Raw genomic sequence first — 22,799 nt, 5'->3', positions numbered from 1 at the left:
AGAGCTACAAAGGTATTGTGATAATCATTGCTATCTATGTGTGAATCTTACTTCCCCACCCACATTTCAACCCAGTAAGAGGGGAATACCTCATGAGTCAGGTTTAGGACCAAAAAAACAAACAAAACCCCCACAACCTTAGGGCCACTGAGTCTGGTTCTGAGCACTAGGCTCCAATATTTGTTAATATAAGAAACTATGTGATTATTAGCATGATCTTTCCTATCAGGAATATTACTAATGAAGTTTTTAAGTGCTTCTACGTTACGTGACATTAGCAGGAGAAAAGGTAAGGGGGCTCAGAGGTGAGGAAATAGCACTGCAGAACATGACTACCTGAAAAAAGAAATAGACAACCAACAGGTTAAAACACGTTAGGGTTACCAACAGTTGGCAACAAGTACCAGTTACCACACAATGTACTTGTCAGATTTCCCAATATGCAAAACAGAAAGAAGCCACCCTCCATAGAGTACTTATCTGCTGACTTACATACAGAGAAGAAATGAGTATTCAAAAGCAAGGCAATTTCATTTCCTTTGGTTTCCTTTTCAACATCATCTATCTGTGTGCGTGCCTGTGTGTGTGCCAGTCATGAGGCTTGAATTCAGGGCCTGGGAATTGTCACTGATATTTTCTGCTCAAGATTAACATTCTACCTCTTGAGTCACCGTTCCACTTCTGGTTTTTTGGTGGTTAAATGGAGTCTCACAGACTTTCCTGGGCCAGCTGGCTTCTAATAGTGATCCTTAGATCTCAGCCTCCTGCCACCAGGGCCCCAGCTATTTTCATGATCTTTTTTAAAACTTTTAGAATATCAAGGGCCATCTCAGGTCAAAATCTTTACATTATGTTGAACGGAAGTTGCACATGTTTAATATTAGTAAGTTACAAGATCCCTTTTCTGTTTTCACACTTTATCCCTATTTCTACAAGGTTTTAAAAGACGTTTTTAAAGGCTAAATCACACTTGGAAAAACACCATGTCTAGAAACATGGCAAGCATTCAACAAGTTTACTTATCAGTAAAATTCCTTAAATTGAAAGCTTGAAAAAAAAAGTTGCAAAGATAAACTCCTAGTAGTGCTACTGAAGGTACAATGTTACTAACATAGACTCTGAGAAACACTCAACATATTCTGAAGACAGCATCACCCACTAATAAAACAAAGAAGAATTTGCCAACACAGAAACTACTGATTAAACTTATGATTAAAAAAAATCATGATTAATCACGTGGTATACATATTTGTTCTAAACTGTAGTAACTCCAACCTTTCAAAACAACTTTAGGTCTTGCCTTACCAACAACAAGCTAACTTTTCACCTTTAATATTGATACAAAAGGCTGCTTCTGCTGAAAGCTGTTAAGTTCACACAATTAGAGATCCACAGGCTAAAATGATCATGCGCAACAATTCGTTCCAAATCACCAAACTAAAAAAGAAACCAATGAGAACCTGTTACAATGAAGGTTCCAAGAGTTGTCTAATCCATTGACAATAACAGGTATTTCTATTGTAAGTTAACTCCTGAAGCCAGGAGTTGAAGAACTTTGGGGAGGAAGAAGAGAATATTTAAGACATTTTTCCCCCCCAAGTAGTATTCACTAACCTCTGTTTAATAATAACGAGAATACAACATATACGAGAGGCAGAAGTGAAAATGCTGAGAAGGGACGGGAAACATTTCTTTTTTAAATGGGCAAGCACGCAGATTGACAAACCCTCAATTAAAGGCATTTTTAAGATGAACTTGGCTCACACGCCCGCTTCCTTCTCCCCTCGGGGAGGTCTGCGCGATGTGACTCACGACAAAAATTCTTAAAAATAAATAAATAAATAAAGGACACACCCTCTCGGCTGCACTGACATAACCGCCCCCACCCCACCCTCGGCCCAGACACACTCACACACACTCACACACTCACACACACTGCCTTTTCCGCTCCCTTCTTCGGCTGCGCCCCGCACCTCGTCCCGGCCCTTTCCTCTAGAGCCCTGTCCGGGCGCAGAGACGGCGGAGTGGCAGTTAGGGGGTCCCCCTCCGCCCCCCGACGGGACCCCCCCCCCCGCGAGCGGGAGGCTGCTGGGGCGAGGAGGGGAGCCGCGCAGCCTGCGGGGAGCGAGCCCGCGGGGGAGCCGGCGGCGGGGTGGGGTGGGGGGGACGCCCGGTTGCGGGCTGAGGGCTGAGGGCTCCCTCGCCCATTTTCTCTGGGCTCCGGGCGGCTGGAACCGCAGCCACTTCCTGTATGGCAGCCCGACTCCCTCCGCCCGGCCGCGGGCTGGCTCCCCGCCGGGGCCGGGGGCCAGGGGGCCGGGGGGCCCGGCCGGGGCGGCGGCGGCGGCGGGGGTCCGGGGCAGCTCCCCCACCCCGCCCGGTGGGCCGGTCCCTCCGGCCGCGGGTCCCCGCTCGGCCCGCCCGCCGGCCGGCCCGCGCGCCTCACCTGTATGTAGTTGTTCTCACAGTAGTCCGCCACCCGCGTCAGGTTCTGGTAACTCTCTATCAGCGCCCTCTTGCCGGACGGGATCTCCTCCTCTAGCAACATCTGCAGCTCTGCCATTTTCCACCGCTCCGCATCGCTTCCTCTCGCGTTCCGGAGACACAAGAGGCGGCACGGTCCGCCGAGGCTCGCGCCGCCCCGCAGCCCGGATACCCGCCGCGCGCCCGCCCTCCCGCCGGGTATTGTGGGACGGCGCCGCCTCCCCTTCCTCCTCACGCGCCCCGCCCTCCTCCACCCTCTGCGCGCAGCCGCCAGAACCTCATTCTCTCGCGAGTCTTCGTTGTTTTTTTTTTTTTTCTGCCCTTCCTTCTCCCCTCCCCCCCCACCTCCCACGGGACTCCACGCACGGGTTTGTGGGGGGGGTTATTTCCTTGTAGCATGGGCTTCTGGGAATTGTAGTTTCGCACAATGTGGCTTCCTCCTCAAAGCGCATGCGCCCGGAGGATTGGCAAGTCAAGTCCCACCCACCGCGGTGGTTTAGGTTCGAAGTTTCCTGATGGCGCCAGGAGGTGGCGCTAGGGAGTGATTCCAGAGGACGGCCGTCGGTGCGGTGCCCGGGGAAGAGCGAGGAACTTGGCACAGCTTGATCCATCAGGGAAATGTCAGTGGATCAGTCAGGGCCGTCCACCCATGAAAACCTTCCCCCGTGTCCTCTGAGCGAGCACGTGGGGCTCGGGCTCCGATCGGCCCCCAGCGATCCGTGGGAGGTTCAGGAAATCCCCGAGCCCTGCGCTGGACACTGGAGGCACGAGTTACACCAGGACGCCTTGCACTCTTAAAAAAAAAAAAATCACAATTTTAACATAAACACACATATTCCCACTGCCTTTCTGTCCCCTTTCATCTCGGACTCTGCGTCCGTCTTCCTTCAGTTCTTCGGGCGTGCACACTTGCTGCTTCTCCCTCGGTTGGGCACAGTCCTTTTTTTGTTTTCCAGCATCCCTGGCTTCGGGAGAGTCTCAAGAGATCCTTTATGTCGAGCCTTCCTCGGGAACATCACGTTCTTCCGGAAGAATGAGCTATTGAAAAGTATCTAAGGGGACGGGAGGTGCGGCTCCAGAGGTACACTGCCTGCCTCACAAGTCAGGGACTCGGTTCAAACTCCATTCCAAATCAGAAAAAAAAAAAAAAAAAAGAGTGTCCAAGATCTGAAAGAGAAACTGACTTAGGGGCTGGGAATATGGCCTGGTGGGAAGAGTGCTTGCCTCTTGTACCTCAGCACCACATATATAGAAAAGACCAGCAGTGGCTCAAGTGGCAGAGTGCTAGCCTTGAGCAAAAAAGAAACCAGGGACAGTGCTCAGGCCCTGAGTTCCTAAACCCAGGACTGGAAAAATAAAAATAAAAATGACATCTGGGACTGGGAATATGGCCTAGTGGCAAGAGTGCTCACCTCCTATACATGAAGCCCTGGGTTCAGTTCCCCAGCACCACATATACAGAAAACGGCCAGAAGTGGCGCTGTGGCTCAAGTGGTAGAGTGCTAGCCTTGAGCAAAAAGAAGCAAGGGACAGTGCTCAGGCCCTGAGTCCAAGGCCCAGGACTGGTAAAAAAACAAAAACAAAAACAAAAAACCAAACACTTCCCTGAACTCCCATGACAAGGTCTTTGTGTCTGCCACTGCTATAATTAGGATTACAGTGAATAAGACAATATTGCAACTTCCTTTTTTAAAAATTTGTTTTGTTTTCTTTTTTTTTTTTTGGCCAGTCCTGGGGCTTGGACTCAGGGCTTGAGCACTGTCCCTGGCTTCTTTTTGCTCAAGGCTAGCACTCTGCCACCTGAGCCACAGCGCCACTTCTGGCCGTTTTCCATATATGTGGTGCTGGGGAATTGAACCGAGAGCTTCATGTGTAGGAGGCAAGCACTCTTGCCACTAGGCCATATTCCCAGCCCCAGGGAAGTCTTGTACTCAAAGGTGGCACTGCTAGGCCATGAAAGACATATGTCTGCACTGTGAATATTACCTCCACATACTAAGCATTAAATAATGCCTAAACATTAATACTCAGTTCTCCAAAGTTTCTGTTCCCCACAGTTAGGTTTTGGTTATGGCAGTGAGCAACTTCCAAGCATCACATTTCTTAGTCTGCGAAGGTTGCCATAACAGAACACTTTTCCCCAGTTCTAGAGGCTGACGGCTCCACGACAGTTGTTGCCAGGTTTGGTTTCTCCTGAGGTTTCGCTCTTTGACTTGGCCGATGCTTGTCTTCATCCTGTGTCTTTATATCCTGGTAGCTTCTCAAGGCTAACACCCTACCATCTTTGAGCCACAGCTCCACTTCCAGCTTTTGAGTGGCTAGGTGGAGATAAGAGGCTCCCACGGACTTTTTCTACGTGGGCTGACTTCGAATCTCCAGAGTAGCTAGGATTATAGGCATGAGCCCCTGGTACCTAGTTTCCTTTTTAATTTTTTTTTTTTTGCCAGTCCTGGGGCTTGAACTCAGGGCCTGGGCTCTGTCCCAGCCTTTCTATGTCAAGGCTATTCCTCTACCACTTGAGCCACAGCACCATTTTTGGCTTTTTCTGTTTATGTGGTCCTGAGGAATCGAACCCAGGGCTTCATGCATGCTAGGCACGCACTCTACCTACCACTAAGCCACGCTCCCAGCCGTACTAGCTTCCTTTGTTTTCCTGTCTTTTTTCTTTTCCTTTTTGTTCCTCTTAGGTTCCTAAGCTTGCTTGATTTGTTTCTTCAGGTGGTGCTCTACCACTTGAGCCATGCTTTCAGCCTGGTTTTTTCCTGGTTATTTTGGAGATAAAGTCTCATTACTTTCCTTCTCAGGCTGCCTTTGAATTACCATCTTCCGGATCTCAGCTTCTGAGAAGCTATGAAATACAGGGATGAACTACTAACATCTAGTTACATTATTACTTTATTAACTACGTAGTACAATCACATCTCATATAGTGGGGGTTAAACCTATACATTTGACTGCCTGTGCAGGTCACAGAGTCCGCTGCAGCTGCCCTTGGTGGTCTGGTTGTGGTCGGCACTCGGGCTGGGTCGGGCTGCAGCAGTCATGGTTAATTTCCTTCAGCTTGTACGTGACCATTGGGTTCATATATTGGTCCCTTCAGGATTTTTACTTGGATGTTATCTAGACAAAAAGAGTGACGAAAAGCTAACTGCCTTCCGGGACAAGAGTATGTTATCTAGACGGGAACTGAGACCTAATGAAGAAGTCACTTGAAAGTAGACTGGCTTATCTCAGAATGTTCACTTTCTTTGTTTTTTTTTTGTTTTTTTTTTTTGTTTTTTTGGCCAGTCCTGGGGCTTGGACTCAGGGCCTGAGCACTGTCCCTGGCTTCTTTTTGCTCAAGGCCAGCACTCTGCCACTTGAGCCACAGCACCACTTCTGGCCATTTTCTGTATATGTGGTTCTGGGGAATCGAACCCAAGGCCTCATGTATATGAGGCAGGCACTCTTGCCACTAGGCCATATCCCCAGCCCCAATGTTCACTTTCTTTCTTTCTTTTTTTTTTTTTTTTTTACCAGTCCTGGACCTTGGACTCAGGGCCTGAGCACTGCCCCTGGCTTCTTCTTGCTCAAGGCTAGCACTCTACCACTTGAGCCACAGCGCCACTTTTGGCCATTTTCTATATATGTGGTGCTGGGGAATCCAACCCAGGGCTTCATGTATGGGAGGCAAGCACTCTTGCCACTAGCCCATATTCCCAGCCTGAATGTTGACATTTCTAAAATGGGAGAAATAAAAACATTTATTTAATTCAGAAAAAAAATCCTATACATTTGATTTCGAAGGAGCATTAATCATCTGCCTAGCGTGTGACAAAATCCCTGAGGAAAACAACTTGAAGGAGGAAATATTTCTTTTGGCTCTGTTTCAGAGATTTCAGTCCCCCGTCACTTGGTCCCATTGCTGTGGGCATGAGATAAATCAGAACATCTTGTCAGGGAGTGTACATTGGAACAAAGCTTATCTTCTGATGCCAGGAAGCAGAGAAAGAGAAAAACTCGTCAGGCAACAAGACATGCCTTCCAAATGCAGGTTCCCTGTAACCTACCTCTTTCCACGGCCCCGCTTAGCCAGAACTGAGTAGGTTAATCCATTGAAGAAGTTAGCACCCTCATAGTCCTCTCCCCTCTCCTAATACCAACAACTGAAGACCAAACTTACAACACATGAACACTGTAGGGGGACATTTCATATCTAAAATATAACAGGGAGTTAAGTGACATTCTGAAATTCGACCACTGTGTGTGTGTGTGTGTGTGTGTGTGTGTGTGTGTGTGTGTTGGTCCTGGGGCTTGAATTCAGACCCTGGTCTCTGTCCTTGAGCTTTTCTGCCCAAATCTAATGCTCTACCACTTGACCCACAGCTCTATTTACTGTTTTTGTGGTGCTTAATTGGAGATAAGAGTCTCAGAGACTTCCCTGGCCATGCTGGCTCTGAACTGCCATCCTCAGATCTCAGCCTCTAAGCCACCAACTCCTGGCAAAGCTTTGCACTCCTCTTTGGGTTCTTCCATTCACAGCTGGATCTCTACCACTAAGCCATAATTCCATTTCTTAACTTTTTGTTAGTTAATAGGAGATGAGAGTCTCACAGAGTTGTTTGGTCTGGCTAGCTTTCAACCATGATTCTCAGATCTCAGCCTCCCAAGAAGCTAGGTATTAGAGGTGTGAGTGACCGACTCCAGCCTTCAATTTATTTCTTTTCCTTCTTTCTTATTGAAATAACATTACCAAGCTGGGCTCTGGTGGCTCACACCTGTAATCCTTGCTACTCAGGAAGCTGAGATGTGAGGATCACAGATCACGGCTTGAAGCCAGCCCAGGCAGGAAAATCCATGAGACTCTTTTTTTCTTTCTTTTGCCAGTCCTGGGCCTTGGACTCAGGGCCTGAGCACTGTCCCTGGCTTCTTTTTTGCTCAAGGCTAGCACTCTACCACTTGAGTCACAGCGCCACTTCTGGCCATTTTTTTTTTTTTGGCCAGTCCTGGGGCTTGGACTCTGGGCCTGAGCACTGTCCCTGGCTTCTTTTTGCTCAAGGCTAGCACTCTGCCACTTGAGCCACAGCGCCACTTCTGGCCATTTTCTGTATATGTGGTTCTGGGGAATTGAACCCAGGGCCTCATGTATATGAGACAGGCACTCTTGCCACTAGGCCATATCCCCAGCCCCGACTTCTGGCCATTTTCTATCTATGTGGTGCTGGGGAATCGAACCCAGGGCTTCATGTACGAGGCAAGCACTCTTGCCACTAGGCCATATCCCCAGCCCCTCCATGAGACTCTTGTCTCCAACTAGCCACCAGAGAGCCAGAAGTAGAGCTGTGGCTCAAGTGGCAGAGCACCATTGTGGGGCAAAAAAAAAAAAAAAAAGATACAGGACAGCATCAGTAGTGAAGTTCAAGCCACAGTACTGTCACCAAAATAAACAAATAAATATTGTTGGAGGGGAGGCAGGGAAGGGGATCTCGGTTCAAAGGCAGCCTGCACAAAGAAGTCTGTAAGACTGTTGTCTCCAATTAACTAGCAAAAAAGCCAAAAGTGGAAGTGTCGCTCGAGTGGTAGAATGCTTGCTATGAGTTAAAAAAAAAAAAAGTTCTAAAAAGGGGAGCTGGAGGCTCACACCTGTAATGCTAGCTACTCAGGAGGCTGAGATCTGAGGATCAGGGTTCAAAGCCAGACTGCACAGGAAAGCCTGTGAGACTCTTATCTCCAATTAACAACCAGAAAACCAGAAGTTGTGTGGCTCAAGAGGTAGAGTGCTAGCTTTGAGCAAAAAGAAGCTAGGGACACTACTCAGGCACTGAGTTCAAGCCCCAGGACTGGGGGGTGGGGGGGGAAAGAACTTGAGCCAGGCACCAGTGGCTCCTGGCTGTGATCCTAGCTACTCAGGAGGCAGAGATCTGAGGATCATGGTTCAAAGCTAGCCTGAGCAGGAAATTACTTGAGATTCTTATCTCCAATTAATCAGCAGAAAACTGCAAGTGGCACTATGGCTCAAGTGGTAGAGCACTAGCCTTGAGCTGAAGAGTTCAGGGACATAGGTCAAGGACAGAGCTCAGGTACAGAGTTCAAGCCCCATGACTGAAAAAGAATCTGAGATTTGATTATTTTCCTTTTTTTGTGGGTTAAAATTTATTTATTTATTAAATTTTTTGACAAGGTGTTGTGCAAAAGGGAGACAGTTACATAATAGGGCAGTGTGTACATTTCCTGTGATATCTTACATTGATTCTTTTCAATAATTTTTAAATTACTGAGTATGAAATCCATGTTCCTCAAAAAGAAAATCTGGGGCTGGGAATGTGGCTTAGTGGTAGTGTGCTTGCCAAGCATGCATGAAGCCTTGGGTTCGATTCCTCAGCACCACATAAACAGAAAACGCCGGAGTGGTGCTGTAGCTCAAGTGGTAGAGTGCTAGCCTTGAGCAAAAAGAAGCCAGGGACAGTGCTCAAGCCCTGAGTTCAAGGCCCAGCACTGGCAAAAACAGAGAGAGAGAGAGAGAGAGAGAGAGAGAGAGAGAGAGAGAGAGAGAGAGAGAGAGAGAGAGAGAGAGAGAGAAACAGCAGTGGCCGAAAGGTAACTGCATTATTCTGACATTAGTGAAGAAGTTCTCAATGTGAGAGAAGACAATCAAAGGAACAACGATCATAGCTGCCAATTTCAACCTGGGGAGATTTTACAATAAATATGTACATTATCTTGGCACTATCCAAGACCATTGTGTACTGGTATTACCTACATGCCTGGCTGTAGGATCTAGGTAGGTGGCCACGCTGAAAGCCAATGCTTGGGTGGCAGTCACTCAGAGGAAAAGATACCCTTTTAAGCTTAGCACAGGTTGAGGGTGGACAGCAGTGTAATGACTGTTGTTCAGTGTGTGTGAGGCCCTGGCTTTAATTTACACACACACACACACACACACACACACACACACACACACACACACAAAAACAACAACAACAAAAAGTTTTAAAATAAAATTAGCCCAGCTAGGTGCTGGGGACACACATCTGTAATCGTAGTTACTCTGGAGGCTGACATCTGCAGATTAAGGTTCAAAGCCAAATCAGAATGATTATCATCTCCAATTAGCCAGCAAAAAGCCAAAAGTGGAAGCTTAAGTGACAGCTTTCAGCAGAAAAAAAAAAAAAGCGAGAGATGGTAAGCTCCTGATATCTCGCATCAGTACAAGAACAAACAACAAATAAAATAAAGCCAGTGCCTGGGGCTCAGGTCAGTAATCCTAGCTACTCAGGAGGCTGAGATCTAAGGATCTTGATTCAAAGCTAGCATGGGCAATTTCTCTTATCTCCAATTAACCACTAAAAAAAAACCCCAACCCCCCCCAAAACAAAAAAAACAGAAATGGAACTGTGGCTCAAGTAGAAGAGTGATAGCTTTGAGCAAAAAAACTCAGGGACAGCACTTAGGCTATGAGTTCAACCCCTAGGACCAGTACATACACACACAATAAACAAATCAAGTAATGAAGAAAGAAAGAAAACGCACAAAAGGTGGTCTTTCAGAGACCTTTTCTATTTGTTCAGTACTAGAAAAGTGTTTCAAACTGAGTGGCATTGGTCACACCTTTAATCCCTGCTACTGGGGAGGCTGAGACCTGAGGATCTGGGTTTGCCTACAGCCCTGGAAAGAAGGACAGCGAGATGGTTATCACACTAAATTACCAAAAAAAGCTAGAAATGGAGCTGTGGCTCAAGTGGTAGAGCACTAGCCTTGAGCAAAAGAAGCCCAGAGACAACGCTCAGGCCCTGAGTTCAAGCCCAGGACTGACTTTTTGTCCTCTCCTCCCCGATAAAGAAAAAGAAAAGTGTCTCATCATGAAAAGCTGAGGAACCATACTAACACTTGAGTGTGAAGCCGGCTCTAGGTGTGGTTGCTTTTGTACAACTTCTATTTTCCACTGATGACTGTCTTCTCTTCCTTGGGGAGAGTAGGTGTGAAAGAATGCAGTCTGAGTGGTAAGTTAATAAATAAATAAACACAAAAGTGCTTTATACACTTTCAGGAAGCAGCTCTTGTCCTCCTCCTTGATAGTTCAAAATAAATTATGCCTGTGTTTCCAAGGCATACAAAAAAAACAAACATGTAATGTGCTTTTTTCCTACCACACAGGATGTGACTTAATCTTATTTTTCTACCTTTATTTTGAGATATTGATTTTCTCTGGAGAGAAAGTAAACTATTATGTCAAGAATGAAAAGAGAATGTCCGTTTTCCCATTTTCTTTTCTGTAGCAAGTCGTGAAACTCAGATGTTTCTTGTGAGAAAAGGATTTCCAAAATTTGAAAACATTTTTGTGTGTGTCAGAAGCAGAATTTAGATGTGTGGAGATTGAGGTTGTCTGTGAGCCACTGTGTAGAGAAGACCGAAATCATGAAGAGGAATCTAGGCAGTGCTTTCTTCCAACTTCTCAGTGGATAACAGAAATTAAAACTCCCTTAGGAAACATGGTGAATAAAAACAAACACCAGAGGGGGGAAAAAAAAACACCTGTATAATTGGAGGTAAGAGTCCCATGGACTTTCCTGGCCCAGGCTGACTGGTCTACGTGGGCTGGGTTCGAACCACAATCCTTAGATCCTTGCTTTCTGAATAGCTAGGATTACAGGCGTGAGGCATACGTTATAAACACCAGGCTGAGAACTAGGTTTTTGGGGTGTTTTTGTTCAGGGCTATTCCATTTTCCCTGCTATTGAACGCGCTGGTCTATTGCAGGAAGGAAAGTCTTTAGTCTCTAAGGAGAAACAGTACAGCCTTTTAGTTCTAATTTTGGCTGAAAACAGTTCACTGAATTTGTCTTCCCCGAAATAAGTACAAAGACTTGAATTCTCCACAAAAATATGACTTGAATGACAACGTTTTTGTTTTCAGTACTGAGGACTGAGCTTGGGGTCTCAGCATTTGTTAGGGGGGCACGGATTCACGCGGGCCACACCTCCAGTGCTTTCCACAAGGGATTGTTTTCCACAGTGTCGCTACTTCTGCCTGGGCTGGGCTGGGTTCTGATTGTCCTCCTTGGGCTTCTCGTTGTCCTGTGGGTGACAGGGCACCTCTGGGCCCAGTCATCTATTGGGATGGAGTTGCACAAACTTCTTTTCCCTCAGTTTGAGGCCAACTGCCCCCCTCTCAACTGCCCCCCTCTCAACCGCCCCCCTCAACCCATCTCGGCCTCCCAAGCAGCTAGGATTCTATGCTTGACTTTTTTCTTTTTGCTTCTTTTTTTCAGATAGAATGAATTTCACTATGTGGCCCAAACTGGCCTTAAACTCTTTTGCCTGCTCCCCCCCCCCCGCCCCCATTTTTTTGTATGTGTGCTAGTACTGGGGCTTGAACTCAGGGCTTGGGCTTTTTCATTCAAGGCTGAAATCTTGCCACTTGAGGCCTGTCTCTCCTTTTGACTTTTTAGTGGTTAATTGGAGATAAGGTCTCACTGCTTCCTGGGCTGGTTTCGAACTGCAGTCTTCAGATCTCAGCTACCTGAGTAGATAAATCCCCAGCCCTATATGTAACTTTCTTGAAAAGATTTGTAATCTCTAGATACTCTCAAGGAGTACCTAAGAGGATCATTAAAAAAAGTTAATGGGGGGCTGGGGATATAGCCTAGTGGCAAGAGTGCCTGCCTCGGATACACGAGGCCCTAGGTTCGATTCCCCAGCACCACATATACAGAAAACGGCCAGAAGGGGCGCTGTGGCTCAAGTGGCAGAGTGCTAGCCTTGAGCAAAAAAGAGGCCAGGGACAGTGCTCAGGCCCTGAGTCCAAGGCCCAGGACTGGCAAAAAAAAAAAAAAAAAAAAAAGTTAATGGGGGGCTGGGGATATGGCCTAGTGGCAAGAGTGCTTGCCTCATATACATGAGGCCCTGGGTTCGATTCCTCAGCACCACATATACAGAAAACGGCCAGAAGTGTCGCTGTGGCTCAAGTGGTAGAGTGCTAGCCTTGAGCAAAAAGAAGCCAGGGACAGTGCTCAGGCCCTGATTTCAAGCGCCAGGACTGGCAAAAAACAAACAAAACAAAGATAGCACTCTACTGCTTGAATCACAGGACCATTTCCAGCTTTTTCTAAGTAGTTTGTTACAGATGAGAGTCTCAAGGACTTCCCTGCTGGCGTTGGCTTTAAACTGCAATTATTAGAGCTCAGCCTCTTGAGTCGCTAGGATTATAGGCATGAGCCACCAGCATCCTGCTCACTTTTCATATCTTTTTATGGTGAGAACCTCAAACTTTTTTTCTTTTTGCCAGTCCTGGGGCTTGAACTCAGGGCCTGAGCACTGTCCCTCGCTTCTTTTTGCTCAAGGCTAGCACTCTACCACTTGAGACACACCACCACTTCTTGCTTTTTCTATCTGTGTGGTGCTGAGGAATTGAACCCAGGGCTTCATGTATGTGAGGCAAGCACTCTACCACTAGGCATTTTCCCAGCCCCAATCTCAAACTTTTTAACCTACTTTTTTTTTTGTCGGTCATGGGGTCTGAACTCTGGGCTTGGCACACTTCAGCTCAAGGTCAGCATTCTACCACTTGAGTCACAGCACCACTTCTGGTTTTCTGGTGGTTGATTGTAGGCAAGAATCTGATGTACTTTCCCGGGCTGGCTTGGAGTCGAGATCCTCAGATTTCAGCCTCCTGAGTAGGTAGGATTAGAGGCATGAGCCAACAGCGCCTGGCATAGTCTACATTTTTGACATATATAGTACATGATCACTATCTGTAAACATTCTACTGTGTAATCACATCTGAACTTCTTGCCCTTAAGTAACTCTAACTTAGTAATCACTTACCAAACTTTTCCCAGTCTCTCTACTGCAAGTTCTGGTAAGTACCTTGCACCTCTCAAATTCCGAGTTTAACTTTTTATATTCCACACCTGCAGAGAGCCTTTCTGTGCCGAGCCTATTTCGTCGAATCTAATGATCTCTAAGTTCTGTTATCACATATGACAGGATTTCACTTCTTAAAGTCGAATAGTATTTCAGTGCATACATACACACATTTTCTTTCTTTCTTTCTTTTTTTTTTTTTTTTTTGGCCAGTCCTGGGGCTTGGACTCAGGGCCTGAGCACTGTCCCTGGCTTCTTTTTGCTCAAGGCTAGCATTCTGCCACTTGAGCCACAGCGCCACTTCTGGCCGTTTTTTGTATATGTGGTGCTGGGGAATCGAACCCAGGGCCTCATGTATACGAGGCAAGCACTCTTGCCACTAGGCCATATCCCCAGCCCCCATACACACATTTTCTGTATTCATCCATTAGTAGACACAGATCGTTTACACTTCTTAGCAAAAAAAGCTGCCTTTCATTAACCTGAATAACTTTTCTTTGTTTACAAGTTATCCTTATTCTCCACAACAGAAAATCCATACAACCATCTAATGGAATTCAATGCAATCACTAGAAAATGCAGACACTAAATTACCTAAAGGTTAACATAACCTGTGAGGTGGCCTTAAACATCAGCCTTATTAAAATGAAGTCTTAGGTTAGAAATAAAACCCCCAAGTCCTTTTTTTTTATATATAAGTATGCACGCTTGAGACGTACCTAAGAACAAGAAGAAAATAAAAAGAGGGAGCAATGCATAGACTACATTAGGAAAGTTCTGTCTCCCGCTGGAGGGTTGACTGACTCCTGGCTCTGCTACTGGTTAAATTGTGGGACCTGGGGCAAGTCAAGCTTTTATCTGTCTCGGTTTCCTCACTGGAGACACCCTCGGGCGACCTCGGATCATCAGACAGTCAGAAGGGCAGTCTCTGCATTCCCGGCACACAGTGTCTAACGCGACCCGGCGAGAAGAAGACATTCCCATCACTCTCTCCCCCCCACCCCCCGCCCCGCCCCGCCCAAATAGGAGTTCCGGCAAGACCGGAAGAGGTGGGAGGAACACCAGTGGGCGGAAGGCAGAGTGCGGAAGTGCTGCGGGGAGGACTACATTTCCCACAAGCCCGCGGGGCCGGGCGAGGGGCGGGCGTCGGGGACCTTACCGGACGGGCCCTGCCCGGCAAGTACCAAGGTAAATGCCGGCCTCGCGGCTCCGAGGCCCGGAGTCACCTACGGTCCACATCTAGATTTGTGTTAGTCACCCCCTTGACCCGTCCTGAGCCGATAAAGACGTTTATAACCGGGCGACCCTTGAGGTTTCGGGGCCGCGGGACGCCGGTCCGCCCCCCCCCGCCCCCCGCGGTACCCCTGTCCGCTTCCCCCATACGCCTGGGGGTGCTGTGTACATGCCCGGGGGCGCGCGGCCGGTGCTGGTGGGCCAAGGCCCTGGGCACCCCTTTCTGGGACCGACTAGCCAAGCGGATTTCGCTCCCAGAGCCTAACGTCCTCGTCCGCAGGGCGGGAAGGCTGTGTCCCGGCTTCCAGGGACCGGAGGAAGGGATGAGTCCCCTCGGCCGCCTTTCCTCGGGGTCGCGGGCCGGCTCGGGCGTACCGATCTCGGGTTAGCGGAAGCCGTCCAAGGTGTGCGGGCCAAGCACTGCTAAGCACGTCCCCCAGCCTGCCTCCCCCGGGGCGGTGGGGTGACGTTGCCGGGGGAGGGGGGGTGGTCAGGGAACGGCCCTCGGTCTCGGAACTCACACGGTGGGGATCGCCCACCCTCCCCGGCGGCCCCGCCCGTCGCCTCCCCCCAGCCGCCACCTCTCGGAGCGCTCCCTCCGGGCCGTTCGTTTCGGTCCCCCTTTCTCAGGAGCGGTCGGGCCGCTTCGGGTCCGGACGCCGCACCCCACCGCACCCCGAAACGCGCCCCTGGGTGTCCGCGGTCCAGCCTCGCCGCGGTTTGCAGCCCCCGAGCGAAACCGAGCAGCGAGCGGGTCGTCGGGCAGGCGGCCCCGGGTCCCGGGGTCTCCGGGACGCACGGCCGGGGGGGGGGGACTCGTCCTCCCTCCCCGCGGCGGCCGCGCGTCACGACGGGGTCTGCGGCGACCGCGGCGACCGCGGGCGGCTCCTCGGGGGAGAGTGCGGAGCGGGCGCCCGGGACCCTCGGGCTAGGCGGGATGGGGGGTGTGGCCGCTAGGGATGCTCTTCCGGGCGGCGAGCGGGGCCGGGCTCGCTCGGGGGCCGGCTCGTGGGCCGCGGTCACGCCCTCGGGGGGGAGGGGGAAGGAGCCGGGCCACCGGGCCGAGCGGCTAGGATAGGGCAGGGCGGCCGAGGGCTGCCCCGCGGCGCCGCGGTGCCTCCACCCCTCCTCGGGGCTTGTTGATCCGCGGTTGCGCTCCATGTTCCAGTTCCATGCAGGCTTCTGGGGAAGCTGGTGCTGCTGCTGCTGCTGCCTGATCCCCGCCGCCAGACCTGGGGACCGGGGCCGGCGCCGGCCGCTGACCATGGCGGACACACGATCGGTGCACGAAACCAGGTTCGAGGCGGCGGTGAAGGTGATCCAGAGCTTGCCGAAAAATGGTGCGTGTCCGGGCCCCCGCCCGAGCGGCTTTCCGCGGAGGCCCCGGGGTCGGAACCTCCCCCGTGCCCCCCCCCGCCCGCCTCCCTTCGGTCTTGGGGGTTCCAGTCCAGCCAGCGTCTCCTCTTTCCCCTCGGAGGAGGAGAGTGACGGGAGGCGAAGTTTCCGATGGAGAGAGCAGGTGCCCGACCTCTCCCCCGCCCGGGTCCCAGCCCGGAGATCAGACCCAAAGCACTTGCATGAGCGTAAACAAGTGTTCTCCCGGATTCGTGGCATTCGAGTCGATTTTAAAATAATGTTATAGGGCTGGGAGTATGGCCTAGTGGCAAGAGTGCTTGCCTCGTATACATGAAGCCCTGGGTTCGATTCCCCAGCACCACATATATAGAAAATGGCCAGAAGTGCCGCTGTGGCTCAAGTGGCAGAGTGCTAGCCTTGAGCAAAAGGAAGCCAGGGACAGTGCTCAGGCCCTGAGTCCAAGACCCAGGACTGACAAAAAATAATAATAATAATAATAATGGGATAGACTTGCCAGGTGCCTACAATTCAAACCTCTGAACACTTCTGATAGGAAAGGGAAGAACCCTTAGCCCTTTGTACAACGATTGATGTTCATCTCCCTGGCTATATAGTTATTACTTTGGTGCAGGTAATCAATCCCATCGTGCTAGTGTTTACACTTTGCACACTTTTCATTCTGGGTGTTTTTTTTACACCTTGGGAGAAAAGTCAGAGTTGTTGTGTTGGATTTAATGTGCTTTTTCTGTATTTTCCAAGATTTTTCTTTTTTAAATCTTCATCGTTGGTTTGCAGTAATTTGATGGTGATGTGTCTACTTCGTATTTGTCTTTTTCTCCGTTTGCAGAGCTTTTTGCCTGTGTTGTTTTTGTCTGACTAGTTCTTAGAAGTTTTCAGCCATTAGTTTTTTTCTACTTATTTATCTGTCTTTCTTTTCTAAGTGGAGAAGCATGAAAAGGAAGACAGTTTTCAAGTCAGGTGCTTTTGAATTATATGACTTTTTTTTTTTTGCCTGTCCTGGGGCTTGAACTCAGAGCCTGGGCACTGTCCCTGACCTTTTGCTCAAGGGTAGCCCTATACCACTTGACAGCACCACTTCCAGCCTTTTCTGTTTATGTGGTACTGAGGAATCGAACTCAGGGTTTCATGCATGGTAGGGAAAAAAAAAGTTTATAGAAAGATATGGTTCTAAGAGTTTTATGTAAATAATACATTCACTTTTCTAAACCATGCATTTTGGGGGAGGGGTGTGTGGAGGGTGTATTTTCAGATACTGAGGCTTAGGTTTTTCATTCAAGGCTGCCACTCTACCATTTGAGTCACACCTCCATTTCTGGCTTTTTGCTATAGCCAAAAGATAAGTTTCGTGGACTTCACTGTCTCTCCTGGCTTCAAAAGGAGATCCTCAGAGCTCAGCTTCCTATATAGTTAGGGTTACAAATTGCACCCATTGTAGTATTTTAAAAACTGATAAAACGGGGCTGGGAATATGGCCTAGTGGCAAGAGTGCTTGCCTCCTACACATGAAGCTCTCAGTTCAATTCCCCAGCACCACATATATGGAAAACGGTCAGAAGGGGCGCTGTGGCTCAAGTGGCAGAGTGCTAGCCTTGAGCAAAAAGAAGCCAGGGACAGTGCTCAGGCCCTGAGTCCAAGGCCCAGGACAGGCCAAAAAAAAAAAAAAAAACTGATAAAACTAGCTAGATTTTATTTCTTTAGCCTACTTAAAAATTATCTTCTTAAGAAACCTGTGAAAATTAGTTTTCAGTGTGTTTGTGTATTCTGGGGCTTGAATTCTTTTTTTTTTTTTGCCAGTCCTGGGGCTTGGACTCAGGGACTAGGCACTGTCCCTGAGCTTCTTTTTGCTCAGGGCTATCCACTCTACCTATTGAGCCACAGCACCACTTCTTGCTTTTTCTGTTTATGTGATGCTGAGGAATCAAACCCAGTGCTTCATGCATGCCAGGCAAGCATTCTACTGCTAAACCACATTCCCTGTCCCAATTTTTTTTAAGTTAATTAGTTTTAAGAATCTCGTGGACTTTCCTGCCTAGGCTGGCTTCAGACTGTGATCCTCAGATCTCAGCCTTCTATAGGAGCTCAGTTGACTGGTGTGAACAACAAGCTCCGGGCAAAATTTGCATTCCTTTTACTTGAAAAGGTATTGCAAATTTGTAATCCCAGAATTTGGGAAACTGAAGCAGGCAGGTGACAAGTTCTATGTCACACACACACACACACACACACACACACACACACACAGACAAAGGAATTGCAGATAACTTGTCAGATGGCACTTGTGAGGGGGAGAGTGTTAGATTGCCTAAGACCCTAGCTTTGATCCCTAGCACTGCAAAAATGGAGGTTAGAAATTGTAGCTCAGTGGCAAAGTAGGTGTTTAGCATACAGGTGCTGGGTCCCAAAGAGGCACTTTTGGACAGCATTTAGGGTTCTGTTATCCTACCCAAACCAAGCTGATATAGCTGAACCCCAGGTAATAATTAATCCAATCACATTGGTGATTGATAAAACCTTAGCCTTTAGAAATGTAAAGACAGCTGGGCACTGGTGGCTCAGGCCTGTAATCCTAGCTACTCAGGAGGATGGGATATGAGGATCATGGTTCAAAGCCAACCCCAGGCAAAAAAGTCTGTGATACTCTGAGCTCCAATTAATCACCAGAGAAATGATAGTGATAGTGGAAAGAAACTGGACATGGTAGAGCGCTAGTCTGAAGAGCTCAGGGACAGCACCCAGGCCCTGAATTCAAGCCCCATGACCGACCAAAAAGAAAAAAGAAAAAGAAAGGAATATGAAGTCTTACATAATTTTCAAATCCATATATTCAAATTATCATATGCAAGCACCTTAAGGCCAGATCATACTTTATCTTGCTTTATTCTCAGTCACACAGATGCATCCAATACATGTTTTTGTTTTTATGTGTTATAATGTATATATCATTCATCTGAGCCAATGAACTCAAGTTGGCCTATTGAAGTTATTATAGGAGGTTTTTGAATTGTTACATTTGATTTGTACTATATATTGATTACCATTCTTCTGTATTTTTCCGCTCTGCTTTATAAAGAGCAATTTGATCATAGAAACCCTGTTTGCTAATAGATACTCTTAATTTTATATATATTGTGTAAATAATTATTACTGTGATTTCAGAATTAATTATGCACTCTTCACCAAACCTGAAACACCAGCTCTGAACTTGTCTATGTTGTAATTTCCGTGGCTTTTATAAACTACTAGCTTTTGATTACTACATGTTACCCATTTTTTTAGTATACAAGGTTTAGTATACAGATTTTTGGGTTTTGGTGTTTTGTTCTCAAATTTCTGAGGCTCAGACTCAAGCTTGGTATTGAACATTTTTGCTTGTTGGCCACCTTTCTACCACCTGAGCCATGCCTCCAACCCCCAGGGTTGTTTGTTGTTTTTTTTAAAGGCAAGATCTTCCAATATTTCTCAGACTGCCCATAAACTTCAGCGCTAACTGTATCAGCCTCCCATGTGCTGGGGTTACAGGGGTGTACAACCACGTCTGCCTTCTACCAAGTTTTTAAAATGTCTTTACATTTCTAATTTATTTTATTTTTTATTTATTAATTAAAAAATTTTTGACAAGGTGTTGTGCAAAAGGGGTACAGTTACATAATAGGGCAGTGTGTACATTTCTTGTGATATCTTACACCCTGTTTTTCTTTCCCTTCCCTGGATCAGGTAGACATATATACATTATATAGTATACCAAAAACATATACAGTAGCCACGTGGCCTACACCAAAGGAAATTCACCTAGGACTTTAAATGTAATGTCAACAATAGAGTTTGCTTATCCTTGTCTTATATGAACATACATACATAGCTTTTGAGCTATTGTGATCCACTGAGAGGTCACATTTCTAATTTTTTAAAATAATACTGTGGTTTAAACCTAGAATCTTGTGATTACAAGCCAGGCATTCTACCACTGAGCTATACCTCATACCCTATGTCTTTAATACTTTTGTGTGTGTGTGTGTTGTGTGTTGTGTGCCAGTTCTAGGGCTTGAACTCAGGGCCTGGGCACTGTTGCTGAGCTTCTTTTACTCAAGGCCAGCACTCTACCACTTGAGCCACAGTGCCACTTCCAGCTTTTTCTATTTATATGGTGTTAAGGAATTGAACCAGGCTTCATGTATGCTAGGCAAGCACTCTACCACTAAAACACATTCCCGGTCCTCTAATTCTTTACAGTACGTTTTGTTTTAAAAAACATACTTGATATTAAAAATTAAAACACAGGTAAGTGAAAAGAAAAAATAAAATAGGCTCTATAGCTACTATCCAAAGAATATCTCTTTTTAGCTTTCTTCTTTCTTTTTGATGGTGCTGGGGGCTAAATCCAAGTCCTTTTTGCTTTCTGGGTAGATTCTTGACTACTTGATTCATGCCTCCAGCCCTTCCTGACTTAGTTACTTTTTTTTTTAAACTGTTAAGAAAATTTTTGTGGTTTTATTGTATCATGAGGCATTTGAAACATCTGAACAAATCAATATCTGGGCGGTGAGGCAGCTGCTTTCTCCTTCACTTCTTTGGGTTACTAGAGCATCTTGTCAGTAGATTAAAAAAAAAAAGACAACCTGTTGCATTACTTAAGTCTTTCCAAGGCATGCGCTGGTACAACACAAACTTCTCCTGTAAGATGCAACTAATCTAACATCCAAACATCATGCACAACACCTTGGTGGGGGCAGAGCACTGCACCTACTCCCACCTCAGCCTTGCTCATTTGTGTATGATATTTGGAGCATCTGGAGGAGTGTGATAGTATCGGAAAAAGGAGGGAGGAGGAAACAGCGTGAATAAGTAAGCGGTCAGGAGGAGGTCAGCCAAAGTTGTGCAGGGCAAGCCTGAACATGTCATTGGTGCAAACCCAAGCATCATCGATGTTCTTTAATAGAAACATCTGGTGGAACCCCATGATGGGGTCTTCATCAGCCTTGAGCTGGCCCACAATCATGCTGATGATACAGCTGTCTGGTGGGGGCTGATGGTCCTGAGCAGTGACAGTGTGCTGGATTTTCTGGAAGGGAAGGCTAGGCAACTTCTCCACAATGGCAGCTTTTCCCTGGAACTGCTGTCCTTCCCACGTAAGGCATGATGCATCAATATAAACTGCTCCTAGTTGGGTTCTGTCATTATCAAATAACTGGTAGTAATGTTAAATGAAGCTGGATCCAATCTGCTCCCAAATTGGCTTGTCTCCCATCCTGGAGCGTCACCCAGCCTCGCTGAGACCCGAGGGGCTGGCACGATGGCGGCAGCGGCGGCGGCAACCTGACTTAGTTACTTTTTGGTATAGGGTTTTGCAAATCTGCCTGGGCCTGCCTGCCTGGACCATAACCCTCCTATTTACTCTTTGTGCACAGCTGGGATAGCCAGCCATTTGTTGATGAGGGTCATGCCTTGCTGTCTCATCTCCCTCTTCTCTATCCTCTCAGCCTCTGGCTTCTGAGTAACTGAGATCACCTAGGATCACCTCTTTTAATATTGATGTAAATGCTATAATCCTTTGTTGTATATATTGATAGTTGTTTTGGAAAAATAGACTATTTTGTATATCTTCTTTTTTAAACTGCTTTTTTTTTAAACCTCATTTTGTAATAGAATATGAAAGTTCTTAGTGCCATTATTAAAGTTTTTCTACAATGCAACTTTTAGGACCATAGTTACAAATTACTGTTATGTGCATATCATAATTTTTAGCAATTTATGAATGTTAAACATTCCTTTTTCCACCTTTATTAGTACTAAACCACCTTATCATGCTTGTTTATACAATTTAAAAATTTTAGAGATAGTCAGTTATAGACATTTGTTATATTATTTTTCTACCAAAATACACACTAGTTAGCTTTACTCAAAGTTCCCTATCCAATGATAAATGAAAATTTGGCCGAGGAAACTTCAGGTTTTTTTTTACTGTTATACTTTTATTTATTTATTTATTTATTTTGCCAGTCCTGGGCTTTGAACTCAGGGCGTGAGCACTGTCCCTGGCTTCTGTTTGCTCAAGGCTAGCACTCAGCCACTTGAGCCACAGTGCCACTTCTGGCTGTTTTCTATATATGTGGTGCTGAGGAATTGAACCCAGGGCTTCATGTATACGAGGTAAGCACTCTTGCCACTAGGCCATATTCCCAGCCACTGTTATACTTTTATTAACTAGAGTATACATGTAAATTTTTATTTATGCTAATCAAGTTTGATTTGTCATCTGCTTTGAATAATGTTATTCTACATTTTAACATATATTAGTATAACTTACTGATTTATTTTCATTATTGAAGTTTCGGATTTCAGAGTTTTTTTTTTAATCAAAGGAGTAGAGAAATTAACTTTGGTTCCTAAGTAAGGTAAAAATAAATGATCTGAACTACTAATTAAATGTAAAATATCTATTAGTACAGTATGGCTAAGCTAATATATAATGTAAGGTTATCCGTTAATGTTTTCAACAGGATCATTCCAGCCAACAAATGAAATGATGCTCAAGTTTTATAGCTTCTATAAACAAGCGACTGAAGGACCCTGTAAACTTTCAAGGCCTGGGTTCTGGGATCCTATTGGAAGATACAAATGGTAATTTTACTTAGAGAACTAAAGAGATTCCATTTTAATGACATGATTATGATATAGCTATTACTAGTAGTATTACATATTATTCTATGCATACAGAGTTCTAGGTACTACATAGAAATTTTATCCTTCAAGTGCTCTTAATACAATTTCATACAAATAAGGAAAGACTTGAAAAAGACAGTAAAACCAACAGGGGTTTGTATAGGTATATCAGTGATGGAAAGCATGTTCAGTTTTTTCTTCTCT

General features: G+C 46.5%; 3 protein-coding genes and 2 pseudogenes across 18 annotated transcripts in view; 3 read left to right on the top strand and 2 right to left on the bottom strand.

Moving 5' to 3' along the window:
• Abi1 (abl interactor 1) overlaps positions 1-2,713 on the bottom strand; it is an 84,206-nt gene extending 81,493 nt beyond the window's left edge. For 4 of the 12 annotated variants that reach the window (XM_048367873.1, XM_048367877.1, XM_048367881.1 and 1 more), the window contains exon 1: positions 2,447-2,681. In XM_048367873.1, the coding sequence (XP_048223830.1) occupies positions 2,447-2,563 (117 nt within the window). In that variant the 5' untranslated portion in view covers positions 2,564-2,681. Of the gene's footprint in view, positions 1-2,446 lie in introns of all 12 variants that reach the window. The other 8 variants (XM_048367875.1, XM_048367879.1, XM_048367882.1 and 5 more) reach the window with 4 other exon arrangements.
• Positions 2,714-5,455: 2,742 nt separating this feature from the next.
• Positions 5,456-5,697, top strand: LOC125367165 (NADH dehydrogenase [ubiquinone] 1 beta subcomplex subunit 1). The gene has a single exon (XM_048367793.1). The coding sequence runs from the start codon at positions 5,527-5,529 to the stop codon at positions 5,695-5,697; it is 171 nt and encodes a 56-aa protein (XP_048223750.1). The 5' UTR covers positions 5,456-5,526.
• A 4,570-nt stretch (positions 5,698-10,267) lies between these two features.
• LOC125367385 lies at positions 10,268-10,465 on the top strand (annotated as a pseudogene).
• Positions 10,466-14,398: 3,933 nt separating this feature from the next.
• Positions 14,399-22,799, top strand: part of Acbd5 (acyl-CoA binding domain containing 5) — a 32,598-nt gene continuing 24,197 nt past the window's right edge. The window contains exons 1-3 of one of the 5 annotated variants that reach the window (XM_048367943.1): positions 14,399-14,513; positions 15,737-15,898; positions 22,433-22,553. In XM_048367943.1, the coding sequence (XP_048223900.1) occupies positions 15,823-15,898; positions 22,433-22,553 (197 nt within the window). In that variant the 5' untranslated portion in view covers positions 14,399-14,513; positions 15,737-15,822. Of the gene's footprint in view, positions 14,514-15,607; positions 15,899-22,432; positions 22,554-22,799 lie in introns of those variants that run through there. The other 4 variants (XM_048367942.1, XM_048367944.1, XM_048367941.1 and 1 more) reach the window with 4 other exon arrangements.
• LOC125367276 lies at positions 20,409-21,242 on the bottom strand (annotated as a pseudogene).

Source organism: Perognathus longimembris, chromosome 18 (assembly GCF_023159225.1).
Source record: "Perognathus longimembris pacificus isolate PPM17 chromosome 18, ASM2315922v1, whole genome shotgun sequence".
NCBI lineage: Eukaryota > Metazoa > Chordata > Mammalia > Rodentia > Heteromyidae > Perognathus > Perognathus longimembris.
This window is presented reverse-complemented; position numbering and strand designations above follow the sequence as displayed.